The sequence below is a fragment of the Pagrus pagrus genome (genome assembly GCF_965226575.1).
Source record: "Pagrus pagrus genome assembly, chromosome: 9".
Taxonomy (NCBI): domain Eukaryota; kingdom Metazoa; phylum Chordata; class Actinopteri; order Spariformes; family Sparidae; genus Pagrus; species Pagrus pagrus.
In genome coordinates, this window is record NC_140193.1 from 15,864,430 (window position 1) to 15,884,820 (window position 20,391).

General features: G+C 41.3%; 2 protein-coding genes across 5 annotated transcripts in view; both read left to right on the plus strand.

Moving 5' to 3' along the window:
• Positions 1 to 298: 298 nt before the first annotated feature.
• Positions 299 to 4,897, plus strand: tbr1b (T-box brain transcription factor 1b; the record flags this gene model as incomplete). Its single annotated transcript, XM_084361208.1, has 6 exons — positions 299 to 990; positions 1,209 to 1,363; positions 1,536 to 1,657; positions 1,935 to 2,093; positions 2,461 to 2,522; positions 3,264 to 4,897. The coding sequence occupies 6 exons, from the start codon at positions 299 to 301 to the stop codon at positions 4,105 to 4,107; spliced, it is 2,034 nt and encodes a 677-aa protein (XP_084217334.1). The 3' UTR covers positions 4,108 to 4,897.
• A 3,602-nt stretch (positions 4,898 to 8,499) lies between these two features.
• The window catches only part of slc4a10b (solute carrier family 4 member 10b), a 32,119-nt gene continuing 20,227 nt past the window's right edge, over positions 8,500 to 20,391 (plus strand). For 2 of the 4 annotated variants that reach the window (XM_084361622.1, XM_084361623.1), the window contains exons 1-3: positions 8,500 to 8,775; positions 10,970 to 11,011; positions 16,929 to 17,010. In XM_084361622.1, coding sequence (XP_084217748.1) covers positions 8,728 to 8,775; positions 10,970 to 11,011; positions 16,929 to 17,010 — 172 coding nt within the window. In that variant the 5' untranslated portion in view covers positions 8,500 to 8,727. The remainder of the gene's footprint in view (positions 8,776 to 10,969; positions 11,012 to 16,928; positions 17,011 to 20,391) is intronic. The other 2 variants (XM_084361624.1, XM_084361625.1) reach the window with 1 other exon arrangement.

Below are 20,391 nucleotides of genomic sequence, written 5' to 3' on the forward strand. Positions count from 1 at the left end.
TATAGGCCCGTGTCACACTACAAACAAATCACTTTGCTCACAGCGCTCCACAGATTGTCCTAATTAAGATCTGTCTAATTAAATTACAGCCTTGAGTCAACCAATGGCAAGACTTGTTTCATTAGCGAGGCAGGCAGAGTGATGGAGAGAAAATCCTTCCTGATTGCACGATGGTGTCAATTGGCTAATTTGCTGCCTTCGGGTACCTCAAGATCATAACGAGGCGTTTTCAGATTAGGAAAGGCGTGTGCAAAAGCCTGTGATATATGTTGAGCTAATAGTGGCTTCCTATCGAGCTATGCAGGTCGAGAATTGCATCTCGCCCGCGAGTGATCTCTCCAAGAAATTTATGAATGTGGGCAGTGGCTTTGCGAGCTCCGATGGATCTGAGCTTTCGTTGCAGGACCATCCTATTATATGTGCAAGTGACAACCTGGAGAGAAGTTCACCTCTGAAAAAAAACTCTAGGGAGATGACGAATCAGTCAGAGGCAGACAATTTTCCCGACTCCAAGGACGCATCAGGGGACGTCCAGAGGGGCAAACTCTCTCCTGATCTTCACGGAGTCTCTGACATCCGTCATAATTTCGATGGATCTGCAGGAGAAAGGTGCATCTTTTCTCCATCCACCCAGCCGCAGTCAGTCTCAGCAGCTCCCAGTGCCATGTTCCCCTACCCGAGCCAGCATGGACCAGCGCACCCGGCTTTCTCTATTGGAAGTCCCAGCCGCTACATGGCCCATCACCCGGTCATAACTAATGGAGCTTACAACAGCCTTCTGACCAACACTTCTCCTCAAGGCTACCCGGCGGCGGGCTACCCTTACGCGCAACAGTATGGACACACGTACCAAGGAGGGGCTTTTTACCAGTTCTCCACCGCGCAGGCAGGACTGGTGCCGGGGAAGGCGCAGGTGTATTTGTGCAACAGGGCCCTGTGGCTGAAGTTTCACAGGCACCAGACAGAGATGATCATCACAAAGCAAGGGCGGTGAGTAGAGCGGCTTCTCCGGCACGCACCTGCAGAAATAGTCGATGATTTTTTTGTGTGTGTCCAAAGTCACATCGAATCACTGTATCACCACATTTAAAAAAAGGATAACGGACTTCACAGACAAAACTGATTTTTGTGCCGTTTTCTGGTTAATGAGAGGCGTTTTTCTAAATCTGTCTTCCTTTTCCTTTTTTTTTTTTTTTTTTCCTCCACAGACGAATGTTCCCATTTTTAAGCTTCAACATTTCTGGCCTCGACCCAACTGCTCACTACAATATATTTGTGGACGTAATACTCGCTGATCCAAATCACTGGCGATTTCAAGGAGGCAAGTGGGTGCCATGTGGGAAAGCAGACACAAATGTAACAGGTATTATCACGTATTTGCTGCTGCATATACTGCTGTTTTGTTTTTGAATTAAACGTGTTTGGTTATAAATTCCGATTTTACAAAAAAGCCCTGGCAGCTTAATTATTTTAAATAACAAACCACACAGCTATAATGTGTTTTATTCACGTGTATCTTTGCGTATTCCTCTCAGGGAACAGGGTTTATATGCACCCGGACTCACCGAACACGGGTGCGCACTGGATGCGTCAAGAAATATCATTTGGGAAGCTAAAGCTCACAAACAACAAAGGTGCCTCCAACAACACGGGGCAGGTAATACAACACCACATCCAATTAATGCTTCATTTACAAATATTTTTACAGATCATTTAAGTGAAAGCAGTTGGGAAAATGCAGCGATTTCCCCTTTAATGTATCTCTTTATTGTTATTTTTCATGTGCAGTGTTTTACCATCTCACAGGCTGCGTCGTTCACAACAACAGTCGTAAAATAAAGATAAAAAAACGTGTTTATTTTCAGCTTTAATCGCCCATCCAAAGTTTTGAAGCGGAGTTTTCTGACGCGCGTCTTTTTTAATTGAATCTCCAGATGGTGGTTCTCCAGTCCCTCCACAAGTACCAGCCCAGGCTCCATGTGGTGGAAGTGAACGAGGATGGGACAGAGGACACCAGCCAAGCAGGAAGAGTCCAGACTTTCACCTTCACAGAGACGCAGTTCATCGCCGTCACAGCTTACCAGAATACCGATGTACGAGCGCCTCACACCTGACACGACACCACAGCGAGCGTCCTCCCCAAAACAAGCCTCTTATTATCCACTTTAAAGATTATTATTATTATTATCATTGGAGATAAAGACGAATTTTTCTGCATTTAGAAATATTTTTTATTTTACTTATTTATTCTAAAAACAAAGTAGAGAGATGCGGATTTTAATGAGATTTAAGGAGAAAAAAATGTCCAAATTCTCGCCAGAAAAGTGGGAGTGGGAATTTCTCCATCCTACTGGCACAAACAGAAATAAGACTCGATGAAATAGTATTTTTGAGGCAGTGCGCTGATCCACAAACACACTGCCTTTGTTTAACTCTCATCGCTGCATTATTCCTCCACAGATTACGCAGCTGAAAATCGACCACAATCCGTTTGCTAAAGGATTTCGGGACAACTACGACACGTAAGATTTTCTTTCTTCTTTTATTCGATTGTGATTTTGTCGATTGAAGCCTCTTTTTTTTTTATTGCACGCAGCTGTAATTTGACATAAAAATGCTCATCGGCAACATTAATATTAAAAAGCTTAAACGCACTTCTACTGGATAATAGCAGAGGTCACAGGATTTTCGAGAATTAATCGAACACGAGCCCTAGAAAAATAATTAAAAATACTTTTTGATTGACTGAATGTGAAGCGAGGGATTTTTCAATTCAACAACCAGAAATGTCATGTAAATACTGGACGGAAAATAAACATTATCGTCCAAAAAATATTTATAAAGTGTTCAGTCACAGGCTCTTCATGGAAACATTCCTCTCTCGTGTGAGTTCAGGCTCGTCTTGCACTCAGAATAAGTGCATATGGCGAGTTTTTTTTTTTTTTTAATGTCGATGCGTAAAATTCAAGTGAGCAAGGCGAGCTTTAAAATTTCTGCCAATGCAGCTCTGCATGAAGCCTGCGATGTTTTTGTTGTCTTTGTTTGAGGCAGTAGGCCTGCTTGGGAAAAGCTCGTGCAAAGATTGGATTTAATGTCTTAGATGTTGAAACTTTTGCATTTATCTCCAGGAAACGTTTCCCCCTCATGAGACGTGAGGCTCCTCTAAATATTGACCTACATTCCTTCCATCCTCGCTGCCCCGGCCATATAGCGCACGGTTCCGAAACTGAATTGTTTCTCTGTTTTTCTCTCCATCTTTTCAGTGTCTACACAGGCTGCGACATCGACCGCCTAACTCCATCACCGGGTGACTCTCCGCGTTCACAGATCGTGCCGGGTGCGAGATATGCCATGCCTAGCTCTTTCCTGCAGGACCAATTTGTCAGCACTTATGCCAAATCTCGCTTTCACCCTGGCATGGGGACTGGTCCTGGCACGGAGCGCAGCGTCCCACTCGGCAACAGCTTGCTATCCCCGCAGCAAACCGAGGAGCCCACTGTTGCCACCCCCCCGCAGCGATGGTTTGTCACCCCTGCCAACAACCGACTGGACTTTGCTGCCTCGGCATACGACGCCGCTGATTTCGCCGGTAACGCGGCCACCTTGCTGTCCTACGCAGCGGCCGGAGTGAAGGCTCTTCCCCTGCCGACTGCAGGCTGCTCCAATCGGCCTCTTGGCTATTACGCAGACCCGTCGGGCTGGGGAGGACGCACGCCGCCGCAGTACTGCGGCGTAAATAGCAAATCCAGCTCGGTCTTTTCCTGCTGGCCCACTAACTCTATCGGGGGCAGAGCGGGCACCAACTACCTGGCCGAGGAGGGGGACTCCATCCCGACGGAGAGGTCACCGATCGGCGGCTCGGAGGAGGCCAAACCCAAAGACATGACCTCAGAGTCGAACTGGATAGAGACGCCGTCCTCCATTAAGTCCATCGACTCGAGCGACTCTGGGATCTTTGAACAGGCCAAAAGGAGACGGATCTCCCCCTCTGCCACGCCGGTTTCAGAGACAGTGTCCCCGTTAAAGTCTGAGCTGCTGACACCCAGAGAGTGTGAGAAAAACTGCACAAAGGACATTGGTTATTACAGTTTCTATCCTCACAGTTAAAACAAAGACAAATCTATCTATCTATCTATCTATCTATCTATCTATCTATCTATCTATCTATCTATCTATCTATCTATCTACCTACAGGTTACTCAATAATAAAAAACAATTGATAAGGACTGTCACCTCCACACTTAATGGCCAAAAAATGTAAATTCTTCCACCTCTCCTCTCCTCTGTCCTGTCCTGTCCTGTCCCGGGCTGGGCGCCTTGTTTCCACACTGTTAAGTAAAAAACAACAACACACTGTAATTATGAACATAATGTACATAATATCGGTGATAGTGACTGGATGTACACAAAATAGATGAATTCATAAGTAGTGTTTTAAAAAAAAATGAAAAAAAAGATGAAAGACAGAAAGAAAGAAAGAAAGAAAGAAAGAAAGAAAGAAAGAAAGAAAGCGAAGCCTCTTCTGTTCAGTAGCCTGAAACTGTTAGTAAAGAAAGATATGGAGAATCTGTACATGGAAAATGTTTCTTGTGTAGCATATACTGGCACAATAATCCTCTGTCAGTGGAAAAAAAAAAAAATCATATGTATTTTGTACTTTATCAAAGCTGTAGGCTACCAAAAGTTTATGATCACCCGCTACATCCATGATCCCTGTGGTTAAATAAGTTATACATGTCGGTAATGTAGACTTAGAGTCTGTTTTTATTTCTTTACTCCTTTATTTATTCGAGCTGCTTATTTTCCATAGCCTGTATGCTATGCTGTTGTGGAAATCTCTGTATCTGCTGTAATGTGATTGAAACGTAATAAATTATGTTACCATGAGGACAAGTCAGATTTTTTTTTAATTTTTATTTAATAATTTCACCTTCTTAGAGGCAGTTTATATTTATTAATGACTTCTTTATTGGTCATGTGTGAGCAGATTGTGACGTGACGTGAAAAACTAGACCTCAGCTGCCAGTGGACGATTTGTTTCAGGTGTGTAACGCTGCTGGACTGTGGATTTCCTGTGCAGGACTCGGGTCGGATTTTCCGCAACAGTCCAGAGGATGTTGACTTTATGCCTCCTTCAACAGTAGAAATGGAGTCAGCTGACATAAACTAAACGACCTGCTCGCACATCATGAAAGTTTCGCAGAGCCCCTTTTAAATTATGAACATTTAAAATGTGTGAAAACGGATAAAAAGGTGATTTGGCTGTTTTTTCCTGAACGCATCACGTGAAGCGTCTTTTTCAGTGATTCGGTGATTTTCGGTCCTAAATCACTGTGAAGCTGCTCCTCACACAATGAATCAAGAATTAAGAATATTTTAATGTCACTGTGGTCAATTAATAATGAGAGTAAACTTTTTTTGTAATTTATTTGTTTTTTACCCTATTTGTTTATTTATTTATTTCATACTCTGGACCAATCAGTAGATCTCCATTTATTTTAAAGGTGCTATTTGTAAGAAAAGTAGATTTTTGAGCCTCATTCCCAACCTGTCAAAAAATTGGGAATGCTGCCGACACGTTCCACATCCCAAAGCGTCATTGTTTGACGATTTCTGGGAAACCCAGAGCGTCATTATTTGACGAGTTGGTAATGAGGCTCAGAAATCAACTTTTCTTACAAATAGCACCTTAAAATAAATGGAGATCTACTGATCGGTCCAGAATATGAAACAAATAAATACACAAATAGGGTAAAAATTACATAAATTAAAGAAAAGTTACATTTTTGAGGGCACAAAATACAAAAGAGCGTCTAGTAATGAGAAACGCTGTGATCCAGGTGCTTGTTAACCTGGCTGAGTGAATCTACCATTTGATATTTCAATGTGACTCAACAATAGGGATTGTCACAACAGCATTTGGTTGGAACGACTTTGTTTGCCAATCTGAGAGGGCGAAAACATTGTTTTTTTTTTGTCATAGTTACACTGAAAAAAACTGTGAAGTTGACAAGTTTTCTGTTCAGCAGCCAAAGGAAGTGACACATGAGAAGAAAGTCCTGCCTGAAGTGAAAATGTGGAGCAGAACAGAAAATCCACCAACACTTGATTTGATTATAAAAGAGTGTAGTCATAGTTTTTTTTTTTTTTTTACAACAATTAATCAGAGATTGATTGGCTAATTGTTGATTGAGTTACTCTTCCTTAATCATCAGACTTTTAATTGCGTTATTTGAAACATTATTGAACACTGATATGAAATTAATGAAGATAAAAATATAATTAAAAGAGATACATAATCAGCTCAATGTGCACTTAATTGGGATTTCAGTGTGAAGGAGATGCTCACAGCTGTCAGTAAGACGTGTGGCATTTAGTGTGTGTGTGTGTGTGTGTGTGTGTGTGTGTGTGTGTCATTTCCCAGGGATAAACAGCAGATGGCGATAAATGAATGCAGGTCCTGTAATCAAGCAGCTTTTCATTATGTGGCTCTCAGGAGGTCAGTGCAGTCCAGGAGCAGCAATAAGGAATCAGAAGATTTTACTTCTTTATTATTAAATAAAGGAGCTTCTATTTATGACTCAATTAAAAGACACTCTGCGGTTTGCCTCTGGATTCATCCACTGCATGGATTGACACCAGATGGCGATACTTTACTGTTATTACATCAGTTAGAGGAAGTCCCTGCTGATGAAAAAGCCTCACAACAGCAGTGCCAGGAAGGGTTTCAGCTGCGGTCCATGAGCTCGGATGAACACAGTGAACACTCTCCCTGACAAATAAAGTCAAAACTATTAGGACTCAATAAAATCTACATAAACTTAAACATATCCTGCACCAGGATGGACCTATACTTCAAATTTAATGTTTAAGCATCAACTATAAAGTTTACAGTCTGACTCTGGGAAGCTCGGTTGTGAGTTAAGGCCAATTGGAGCTAATTGGATAAAAAAAATGTGCATTTATGTAATCCCATTATGATAGAGTGGTTGTCAATGCAATATTTATATGATATATTCACAGTATTGTATAAAGCACAATATGGCAACAGTCTTCATGTGTATCATAAAATTGCAACCTGTTTTTGGTTAAAAAAAAAAGTGTTACAGTTAAAACGGAGACAAATTAAATCATTTCTATCTTTCATTTAAATATGTAAAATGGCCTCATGAAGCCAGAAAAATATGCATATGAACAGTATTTTGACAGTGGTGTCTGAAATGTATCACTACAGTGTTTATATTATGCTCTAAACCTTGACAGGAGAAACATGGTGCTGAGCAGTGGTGGACTGAGGATGTTTGAGGGGCAGGGGCAAAAAACATTACAAGGGCACCACATGTATGGGGGGGTGTTGCCAGTGCGCAGAAAGTTATGATTTATTTCAAGTGAAGATCATATATCATATTTCATCTATAGGGGCAACCAAGAGGGAACTGTCACAGTGTTTTTTCGAAGAAGAAGACGAAGAAGAAGAAGAAGAAGAAGAAGAAGAAGAAGAAGAAGACCCACATCATCCAGAAGCAAGGGTGAAAATCTGATAAATTCTTTGGAGGGGACGAGTACATGAAACATCTGCTAACAAACACTCTTTCACCCTGACAGCTGATGAACACCGCATTCCCTGCAGCTGCATCAACCAGTGACGTTAATGTGGCGAGATAGCAAATGTCAGCTAACCGCTAGCTGACATAAAGACTAACTTGTGATTCAGTGAAGCCAAAATGAACGAATAACCCCTGACAATTATAAATGTGTTGTATTGTATTTGGAGGGGTTGGGGGAGGGGTGGATCAAACCATTGTAAGCTAAAGGGTGGGAGTTGCACTCTTAAAACGCGCTATTAAGCATCTTTAATCTTTAATTTCATTCGTTTTAAGTGTGTATTTTTTAATTTTATTGAATGGACTACACATTTGTATTTACAATATTGATAGGGACAAATCATTTTTTTCCCCAGGATGCAGGGGGGTATTGTCCCCAGGCCCCCCTGTAATTCACATGCATTTTCTCAGTGCTCCACCACCACAACCCCAAACAATAACATTAAAATATATATATTTTTAATTTTCTTATTGTTTTAGCTGAGAATTTGAGGATGATCCTTTTGTTTCTGTCTTTCTGATCCAGCAGCAAAACATCTGTGAAGACTTTCCACTTTAAGTTCATTTCAGGGTCACAGTCTGTCTCAAAGTTTTTGGGACATCTTCCAACAGAGAATCACACGAATATCAGGACAACTCACTGAGTGACAAGATGTTTTTATGTCAGCACACTAAGAAAGTCTCACCTGACAGTTTAGAGTTTAATGCAGGTGAATGTGGGGGAAACACTGGCCAGGCTGCAGAGGGAGAGAGTCTGCAGCAACATTTCCTGCTAAAAAACAGTCCTTATGAGTAAGCTTGAGCCCACTGAGTCAGAGTCTAATAAAAAACCCCACAATGAGATGATTATATAAGCGCAGCTCCCAGATCATTTCTTGATTAGATCAGAGTCTCCTCACCTCTCAAAGATTAAACATTTCCACAGTGACGCGTCCACGCCAGCCGGCAGCAGAGAGAGAGACGCGCATGTTTTTAAGAAGGAGGAGGACAGCAAATCACCAGCATGGTTATGGACATGTGACCGCTGTGTGGTCGCTCTCTTACTGCTACACCTGCCGGGATTACACACAGCGGAGGTCTCTGCTGCAGCTCTCCGATCACTGGCACTGCTGAGAGGACGAACATGGACACCGCGGACCAAGGTGCTCAGATAGAGCCGCTGCTGCCGACGGTAAGGAACGCTGATCTCTGGGGACAAATGCTGACTTATGCATGACTTCTGCATGTATGTGTGCATGTGTTAATGTATGTGCTGCTGCTAGAAAACTAATGGTAACATTTAAAACATGCTTTTAAAACGCAGCAGTTTAATATCTGTCCATAAAGCACCTGTGGAGCTGTAAGAAAACGACTCTCTTGCAAAGATGATAGACAGCATGTCAATATGATATTACATCACTGATGGAAATCTGGTTTAATTTTGTTTCTTGTGAGCCAAAATGTGGCTCAGTCTTTAGTAGCATGGTGTGAAAGTTGCTTTTTGAATTGAAAGGTTCATTTTATTGTCATTCTGCAGCAACAAGACGCAAGTTGTAGCTCCTTTATGTGATTAGGAGAGTTGGGGATGAGTTGTCTGTTAGTAGGAAGTGGATACTTCTGTATGCTTTGCCAGAGGGCAGCAGAGTGAAGACTGTAGCTGGGGTGGGTGTTGTCTCTAAACAGGCACTATGTAGTGAACTGAGGTAACAATACAAACTCAGAATTTTTTTTTCTTCAAAAAAGCTGCACTCAGAGGACAATAAGGTCCCCAGAACACTGTTTGAAGCTAGGTGGCAGGGTCCGCCACATATAAACAAAGTAAAACAGTATGAAACTGTGTTGTCCTTTAAGGTCAGTTTGTTTATTCAGTTTATTCAGTCATGAAAACAAAGACAGTTTGTTTATTTAGTTTGTCAATGAAGATACTTTCCCATCTGATTAAAATTCCTTCTCCAAAACTACGTAGTGCACCTTTAAGTATCCTCTGTGCAGACGTCTCACATATGTACCAGGAAGCTTTGGCTGGTCATTTTATGTTTTAGCCTGATGATGTTTCACATTAACATGTATGCCATTGGTATAATTACATCATGTCCCATTACTTTGTGCTTTATCATTTTACATTTGCCAAATCCCCGTTGTGCCAGATGTCCTATTAATGCAGTAAATTCAGACAGAAGTGACCTTCTGCGTACGTTGTGCTGACATTGTGACATAGATTAAGGTTGATGTAAAAAGCAGCAAATGAACGGCGGGGTGATACTTCTCTGAGTATTTTTGGAGAAACCTGGTAAATCCTACTGACGTCAAAGGAAGTAAAGTTCCCGAGGGGATGTTTTCAGAGACAGTGGGCCCCTCCCCGCTGGCCTTTGCTGACCATTTTAGAAGAGATTTTTATCATTATCCATTTTCTGTTTACATCAAAACAGATTTTTCCATTTAGCTTTAGCATTTAGTTTTAAGGCTTTTAGTACTTTGAGAGCCCCTTGGCAGCGGTTTCAAAATGTCAGGTCGGAACCTGACCTTAAAACTCACTGAACATTTCAGAACGTAAAAATAACATGTCTGAGGTAATCTTTATCTGATCTGGAGAAAAACAAGTCTGAATGTGAAATTGTTGTGAGTGGCTGATTCCTTTCCAGATTACACTGAATACTGCGACATTAATACTGCGTGCGTTTATGTTGTATATATAACAGATGCATCATATGGATTTTTTCAGCCGACACAGATGACTGATAATTACCTGCATCAAATTTTTGTGTTTTAAAAGAAGTTCAGAACGTGTAGTTGCACACCTGATTGTAAAAAAGGCTAACATCTAGTAATGACTTGCTAAAAGCAAATTGCAATCATGTTGTCTTTCTCTGAAACTGTAAAACAAACAAACATCAGCACTGGCGACGACGTCCAGTTGTGCATGAAGCCAAAAAAGATAGCCATCCTAGATCTTCCATATAGCGTGGCCCATAGAGCAGGCACATTAGAGACTTCTGGATACAGTGTCAGTGGCCCCATTCATTCGTACAAGCTTCTCAGTAAGACACAAAGCCAAAAAAGGTTGACGTCCAGGTGTAAAATTACCTAAAGTTCCCATTTGTAGGGCCCATAGAGCGTGCACACTAAAGACTTGGTTTAGCCCTCTGCTAACTTGAACTGGGACAAAATGATTTAATCATGCAGATTTTCAAAATGTTGTCAAACCAAATGGATCAAATTCTGATAGTGAAATGAGTCATTTGGTGGGAGCTGTATCGGAGTGTGCAGATGCTGCACTTGTCAGATCAATTAAAACAATTTTGCTTTCTTATTATTGGCTCCCTTTATTCACTAAAATGTCCCTTTTCTATGTTAAATCAAATTCATGGTTTTGTTTTATCTTTCAGGTCAATTCTTCCTTCGGCTCATCAGTTGGGCGTAGAAGTTTGGTGAGTTACATTCCCTGGATTTCCCAGCCTCTATCACTATGAGATCACAGCTGGAATTGAAAACCACCATAACAAGTAGACGCAGAGTCTTGAAGTGACCAAATTGACTTGATGTGACACGACAAGCTTAACTTCAGCGTTACTTAACAACCCATATAAAGAGTAAAGCGAGGAGGCACAGTATAAAGGAAGCTTTGGCTTTAATGAGATGCTGCTGGGCAGCGGTGATGATGTCACAGCCATAATCTCACGATGAGAGACCAGGGGCTCTGCCGATAGATGCTCAATCACAAATTGCAGTTGTCTGACACAACAGAAGGGCATCAGCGGCCACCAGGCATGGTGTGAGCGGGGCAGCAGGGGTTTTTGCATTGCAGAGCTCAGTTTGTAGGCTGTGTTGCACTCTGTCGACACTGATCAGATAGCAGAGGACACTGAGGGAAAGCTCATGCATTCTGAAAACTTGGAGGCTCCTTGGCGCTTCAAATATCAGGTAGGACATCTTCACTGTTGTGACAGAATGGCTAATGTACTCACCGGTTTGTTAATGTAGAGTTCCTGTTTGATTGAGGAAATAGTGATGTGGTTAATGGAGGACATGTTTGTTTCAAAGGATATTGTGGAGATTGGGACCCGACTGAAATGAGTGTAAGCCCCAGCTTTTCCCTGCTGACCACAACTGACCCATCTTGCAGCTTGGGGATAGATACAGATATTAAGAGAGCTTAATGCTGTAAAACACCTTAAATAGCATCTATGAAAAAAATAAATGTATTACTAATGTGTCCTCTTGCAGGATGGTGAAGTTTATAGCAGAGACATTTAAGGATTATGGTGCCACATGAAAGCCTTTGCTGTTAATGATATTGCTGCCACTGATGGTTCCAAATTTGCCACAGCCATCTGTAGGGATCAGATCCAAATATGTGCCACATCCTGCGATATCACGTCAGCTGTGTGGTTTGCCAGTCCCTTTATATGATTTTGCTGGTGAGTAGATCTGTTCTGGCTATGTGTTAACGACACATCCTAGTATCTCTTTGTCAGACCAACCCCTTCAAACAGCAAACCCACCAAATAGCTTTGTATGAGTCAGTTCATATGGTTTCACACAGAACCTTGAAGTGGACTTTTGATTTCAGAGGTTTAAGTGATGCTCTTATTATGGATATATGAGAGGAAAGTATTTGAGGTCCTACCTTAACATCCTGACACCGACCAATAAATAAAATGCTCTGACTATGCTAGCTTGACAACAGCGAGCCATGTTCACTTTTTACGTACATTGTGATAATATTACACATGTTCTTACCTGTGAGTGAGACATGAGGTAGATGGATATGGTTAGCGATGCCAACGATGTGCTGCGCTCACAGTACACAGCCGCTGAGCCTGTTGTTCAGCAGCTACCTCGGCTAATTCGGTAGCACAAAGCACACAGCCCCTGAGCTCAATAAAAGAGCCGCTGTGGCAGCTACACACTACTTTAGTGGCTAATGTTAGCATAAAGCACACACCTACGGCAGTAAGGAGTTGCTGTTGTGTTGGGTTGCCTTTCCAGTAAATTAGATTAATTCCAGTAATGCAATAACAACTATGCATCTTGACTAGCACAATCTGATATTGCTGTATTGGTGTTCCTACAAGATCATAATGATTACTAGCCTCAACAGTGTTGGCTGGTATTGTGAGTCTGTGTGTGTGTCATCATAGCAAACGTGGGCCTGGAGACATTTCTTTGGATCCATCACAGACGTGGGTTTGACTACTTTGCCAGATGTTAATATGTCTGTGGACAGATTTGGTCACCATGATCACATTACAACCGTGCAAATGCAGTCACAAAACTTCACAGGTGTAAAGTTAAGATCAAAATGTTAAGATCCTTCTGACCAGGCCCCTGCTGTGTGTGTGTCTGTGTGTGTCATCATGGCAAAATGTGGCCCTCCTGTCATGGGAACTATTACTGAGCATCACAGCCAGGCAAGATGCAGCCACAGAACATTACATTTTTCAAGTTTGAAGATGGGTGGCCATCCGATGAGTGCATGTTGTTGGAACAACACCAACATTGCATTATCAGATAAACCATCTTGGCAATATACATACCAGTGTAGGATGGCTAATTCAACAGTATCAGTCAACCCTGTCTTCAGCATTTAACCGCAAGTTATCACTGACGCCTTCTGTCCTCTCTGGCAATGGACCTGGGAAGGAGTCCCGATAATCTTCAGCAGATGTGCCCATTGACTGTATATAAAGATGGATGATGCATCATCACTTCCTCTCACTGTACAAAAATATCCCAGATAGGGATGCTGCCATCCTGCACCTGCCCCCTTTCATTACCTCGCTTGTGCATACTGGACCGTTACCACGCAGAGTTTTGGTTGTGGTGGTTGAGTTTGAAAGAAGAGGCCGTTAAATGAGATTTGTGTCACAGAAATGAAATATGATTGACTTCTGTTGAGCTGACTGTGTGACGAGTTTTGAAAAAGTGAACTCTGACACGGTTATTACAAAACAAGCATTGTTTGTCAGCACAGGGCAGATTTAATATGGGTTTATGTGGCAGGTGTGTTAGTAACAAATACTGGCAGTTTAATCTGAGCGGGGATGTTGATCCCTTGCCCTGTATATTTGTAGACAGATTATCAACATCAGCCCTGTGGCCTGGCCAACCCATGTGGCACTGCAGCTGTGAACAGCAGAGCCCTTCATTATTATAATGCCTCGATGGTCAACTGCTGTCTGGGGGTCAAGAAGGCTCAGGGGAAAGCTGATGTTCAGCAAGCTTTCAGGATAAAAATGCCTGTGCTTTGAATCTGTTTGCAATTTCCAGGAGACAGGATTGATCCATGAGAACTCTCTCCAGTAATAAAGGCAGTTGTGTGTTTGTTTTGCTTTCTCAGTCCCAGCAGTCCCAGCTGTTGCTGCTTCGATTTACACTAAATAACTGTGCCAAATGAGTTTTACTCTTAAGTCCAAACCACTGATGCACTAATCAACACCAGCTTGGTGCTCGGCTCAGATAAGTAATCATGTCTAAATATTGGCAGTGTTAATGAGTCACGCTTTTAACAGATTGTTCAGAAATCATTGTAGGAAATCAGTTGTTTGCAGTAATAATAGTGCTTTTCTCTTCTTATGTATGCATTCATTTTTATCAGCTTGGTGCTTTAAGTGTAAAACATAAAGGATACTGTCTGTTTGTAATCTGTGTTGCTCTGCAGTGGTGTCCTTAAGCCTGTCAGTCCAATACTTCGATCCAGACGGAAAAATCAAGACAACTATTGGATTCTCGTGACAGTTGTGGTCTAAAGAGGATCAGACCTCAGTCCAGGGTGATCCTTTTAATCAAGCACCACCACTATACTGTGTCACAGTTGCATGTGACCAACTCTTTTGTGACCCGCAACATAAGTCAATGAAATCCTGTTAGCTTGCTATAGCATGTTAACATGCTAACATTAGGCCTACCAGTGATGTCAGTGAAAGAGGTGTAAAAATGACAGTTTTTGACTTACCAGAAGTCATTTTGAGGAGTTGAGTTCTGAGTTTTTTTAGTTTTTTTTTACTTTGGCTTTTGTACTGATTAACCCAGAAATTTTCTTGACGTTGGACAGAGCCTGTCTAGCCATTTCCAGGCTTTGTGCTAAGCTAAGCTAAGCATCTCCTGGCTGAGGCTTACAGAACAGACAAAAGACTGATGTATCAATCTTCTTATTGAACTCTCCGAAGTAAATCCCCAACAACATTTAATCACATGCCAATGTTTGCCCACTCGTGGTCAATATATAAGAATAGGACTTACATCTTTATTTTTCATCCACCAAACGATTATGATTTTTGGCGTGCATTGAAGCCACCAGCATGGCTGTGGACATTCGGTCCTCCACTTATCTGTATTTTATCGACAATGAAGCATATGACTAGATGTAATTTGGAAAAGGTCATTTGTAAAGACAAATACAGAGAATTATACCAGCAAGATTTAAATTTAATTTCTGCTCACATCAGCCCTTTAAGCAGCTTAAGGCAAATTATTATATAGCCATGTTTGTTGGGCCTGTTTCAATAGAAAACATCAGAGAAGTGAATTGGCGTTGCACTTTAAAAGAGGTGGGTTGGTTGATCGGACAATAACCTTTGCCAAACCAACGTCAGGGATAATTTTTTCCAAGGTGGCAATGTTGTGACCCGCTCTATATTTGCCTCATAGTTTTCTTTTTTTCCTCTCTGCACCAGCATTAATTTCAGGGGCAGTGAGAGGGCGGTGCTTTTTGTTCCTGTATAGCCTGAAGAAGTATAGTTGTGATCAGACTCTTAATGCACCTCTAGACACTGGTTATGACACTTGCATGCTTCCTGGCACCTTTCCCACGCTTGTTTATTGTCTGAAGCTGAGAATGTTCATGCCGAGTTGTGATAATGCGCTTTGTTCAGATTCAGAATTCTTCCGTGTAATCTTGAAAAGTTGAGTTCCTATCCTTGCAAATGATTTCTGCTGGTTTTCCCTCTTGCCACCTACTCATCTTCTTTCACGAGGATTACATAAGCAGGCCAACATTCGCACCACAGAATGCTGGTTCTGACTCTAATCAAGTAGATCCATGTGCTCTCTGGGCCGTCTCCTGTTATAGTCATAGTAATGACTGCATGTCCTTGTTGAGCTGTCAGACTGTTTGTGGTGTAACCGCTAATTAACTTTAGTCACGTGTTGAACAGGTGTGCTCATCAAACAGACTGAAAGGAGACCTGTTAAGCTTTTTTTTCTTTTTTCTTTCCTCCAGTGTTTTAAAACACTACACCCGAAGGCCTCGTCAGAAGTCCCGCCTTAAACTCCGTGACTTTTAAAATCACACTACGTCACCATGTCAGACAATTGCATAATTTGTGCTGCGTGGCTAGTTTGGCACGTACGAATACATTTAGTACAGCTGCTCTGTTGACGTTAGTGGTGCTGGCTCAGGCGCGTGTGAGCTGACCAATCAGAGGAGACTGGGTATTCGGTGAGGGGGGCCAGAGCTGAAACGTTTCAGACAGGGGGAATACAGTGCTGCAGCACAAAACAGTATGAGAAAACTGATGTGTTTTTTTAGCATTAAAGCATGTAGACCTATTCCGGTAGTAACCTAAAATAAAATTATGAACCTATAAAATGAGGAAAATTTGCATAATATGTCTCCTTTAATGACATTTTTAGAGGTTAATCAGTATTCTCTCTTGTTGTCTGACAAAATTGGACGCATGTTTGCTTTCTGCCTCTATATTAGAACGGCCTGTTAACAAACAGCGGAAATACTCTTTCAATAACCTCCATAACATCAAAGTTGATCATTATAAAACTGTTTCATTTGTTTGAAATTAAAGCCTGCTGAATTGTGTTAGCACTCCTCTATTTAACAAGTGTAACGTGCTGTTGTAACTTGATAAGTGGGTGGTGGAAGAAAATGGATACATTTAATTAAGAAATTAAAAAGGCCAGTTAAGAAGAATAAATTTACTTCATGAACTTTTATATAAAGTAAAATAAATAAATAAAGTCAAGCAGTGATTCACCTTTTTAGCTCGCGTCCCATGAGGTCACTGCAAAGGAAACACCTTGAACAGAACTGTAGGTTGGTAATTTATTGTTCCCATAATGAAAAGCTTTCTGTTTGGACTAAGATGATATTTTCCTCTTCAAGATGAGATGTGCAATTAGTATCCGTGGCAACTGTGCTATTAGGTTGGTTAATGTGTTTGTTCATAATGCCCTCGACTGTGAGGCAACACCAAGTCAACAAACATTATCTCATGCTATGTTCAGGATACATTAGTGTACTGAAAGACTTCCACTTCCAGCTGAGTTGTTGATGAAGTTGAATAATTATAATGTTATAATCTTGAAAATGTGTTTGTTTGTGTCCAACAGAGGAGTGATGATGAGGCCGTGGTGGACCGAGGAGGAACGCGAAGCCAACAGGGGACTAACTTTGAGAAAGAAGATCTTGAAGGTACGCGGACAGACCATGAACGCATCTGGAATACAAAAAGGCTTCAAGCAGTTGAAGGCTGCTGCGGCTGAGACCGCCTACTCCGTCCTTGCAACTGCTGCCTGCCTCTTGACAGCTTTTTCATAGTTAAAAGATAAGAGCAGAGTGGGAGGTAGAAAAACTGTGGGTGAGCAGAGTTTGTATTGGTAATTTCATAACCACTGAAAAACGCAGACAATCAAAACAAAGATACAAACAACTTTGGGTTACTAAAGGCCGGCAGCTTTTCAGATCTGTATCTGGAGACACACAAAGGAAAAGCTGTGCAGACTCTTCACTTCACCCTGATGCTCAGGAGATGGGTACCAACGCTGTTCTGGGCAGTTTTAATCCCCCAATTCCTGCCTGAGGCTATGCACAAATCATGCTGTAAAAGAGATTGTGATTTAGGTTGGCTTATCAAATAACAATATTGCCTACGTCCTGTGCGTGGGTAAAGGCTCGTTGGGTGTTAAACTTGAAATAGGCTACCAAATACAGAATACTTCAGTTAATTACTTGTGCCGTGCATAAACACAGCGTTTTGGCATAGCTGTACCAGTCATCCTGGAGAGCACTGTATGTACTGTACAGCTTGTGGTTGACTGAGTCTTCATGTCATACTGCAGTGAGCTGAGTGGGCTGACTTACGAGTGCAAACACAGACATGCTCTCCCTGTCTTTCTCTCACTCGCTCACACTGTCTCGTACCTGCACAAACACAAACACGGATACACAGACTGTAGCTGTGCATTGAAATGGTAAGAAAGAACGTATGCATGAATTAACAAGCAGGCAACACCGATTCACACATCCTCGAGAATATGCACAGTGATTTAGAAACAAATACAGTAGATGGAAATGTAAATCCCTTGTTACATAATTACAACATTACATTTTACACATCATGTATTTGAACTGCAAATACACACTTTGCTTGTCAAAGCCATCTGCATTATCTGCATCATGCAATATACCTTCAAGTATTTTGTACTACTATACAGTATACAACTATGCTTTACTATACTCTGCTATGCTATGTTATGTTACACTATGCTATGCTATGCAATGCTATACTATTCTATGCTATAATTTACTATCCTATACCATGCTATGCTATGCTATGTTATACTATGCTATGCTAAACTATGCTATATTATACTATACTATACTATGCCATGCCATGCCATGCCTTGCCATGTCATACTATACTATACTATGCTATGCTATGCTATGCTATGCTATGCTATGCTATGCTATGCTATGCTGAGCCATACTATACCATACTATACTATGCTATGCTATGCTATGTTATACTATGCTCGGCTAAACTATGCTATGCCATGCCATACTATACTATATTATGCTATGCAACATTTAGGGGGCAATTTTTTACTCCACTACATTTATTTGATAACTTTAGTAACTAGTTACTTTGCAGATTGCGGGCTGCATCAGCATTTAAAGTTCAATAATCAGAAAAATGCTGAATATTGAATCTGATAATTGGCCAGGCTAATAATAGGCTGACCCGTAATATACAGTACACATACATTTACATTTATTACCAAAAAGTACTTTTGATACTTATTTGAGAACATTTAATATCAGACACAACTACTCAAGCACTACTCATATAGGTGACTTTTAACAACACTGCCCGCACCATGCAACTTTTTCATACATTTCATATAACATTGAAATTATATACACCTGCTGACCATAAACACTATTTAGACATGATTTTTCACAAGAGCTCATTTGAGTAGACATTGATTCACTTGTTAAATGTTTGTTGGTAAATGATCAAAATATTTCAGGGTTTTTTTTGTACCATGAAGTCAACTAATTGCACGAGAGCTTTTTCACGATGGTGATAGCATAGATTATTGTGGCTTCTTGCTCTTTCAGTTGATATTTTTAGAAATGAACAAGACAATAAAACAAAGTATCTTCTCAATATATTCTTCATCGAATAGAGGTGTTGAAAGAAAATAACCCTTTAACCCCAAGATTTATCTTTTACAACAGTTCCTTTGTTGTTTTATCTTTTAACAGAACCAAATGTCTCTACGAAAAAAACGTATTTTAATAACCTTATTTTTGTGTTGGCAAAGTAATTTTGAGTATGTTTCACTGAACAGCTATAACAGGCGGTAATAATTTGAAGCTCAGTGTGGCGTGGTGCATTATCTTGCAGCAGTCTGCATTATTGCATTTTATCTGCGATGCCCTTCATCCCAGTGAAAACACTCAGGATGCATCAGAAACCCATAATAAATATTATAAAGCTTAATGGAGTAACACAAAGACGTAGTGCTAAACCGTGATCAGTGAAATCATAATGATTATCTGTAAAGCTTCTGAAAGAGCGCGCGCACACACACACACGCACGCATGCACGCATGCACATACACACACACACACACACACACACACACACACACACACACACACACACACACACACACACACACATTGAAAAGAGTATAGTCGCATTCAAAATGTTGCTCTGATCTTTGACTGTGAGATATTAAAGTAGTACTCCTTTAATGTGTCATGGAATGTGATCTGAAAAGTTTAAAGTTGCTCTGGAGGAACAATTCACACACACTTTTCTTGAAATCGACCAGACTCGAGAGGACTTTCACACAGAACAGAAGAGCGGATTTTCCCATCGGATTCAGACAAAGTTCTCGGCATCAGGTTTAGTTTTCAGTGCTTTGGTTACTAAAGGTACCAGAAAAGTGTTTAATTACTTTGCAGAAGGGGAGGAGTGTGGACATGAGGAGAACATCCCAGAACCTACTAAGCCCACTAAGCAGGGTATTGATTCAACATCTGGCATCACTGCATCAGTGCCATGTGTTGAAAGAAAGGCAAAGAAAAGCAAAGTGGATGTTGAAGAAAGGCGTTTAAAGAAGTCGGACACTGCCAATTTAAAAATCCGTCAGCGGGGCAAAGAACCTCAGATGACCAAAAAGGACAACAACTTAGCAGCAGTCACGAACAGCGGTGCCGCGGCCGAGCAGCCGCAGAGCCCTCTGACACAGTGGCAGGACGAGAGCACCGCTCTCCAGAACACTATCAAAAGACTCCAGCAAACACCTACGGAGAAGAAGCAGGAGTGGTCCGAGAAAGAGCAAAAAATGCGCTCACGGACAGAAGAACTCGAGAGCACAATAAATGAGCTGCTCGGGACAATGTCCAAGAAGAAGAAGAAAGGCTTGACGGCCAAACTTTTCAAATGAAGGCCAGAACTTCAGGACAGCATTCTCGGAGGCTCACCTGCGATATGACACTTACTTTTTGCTTGCTTGCCTTTAACAACATTACCAACATTGCTGATTCGGTTCATCTGTC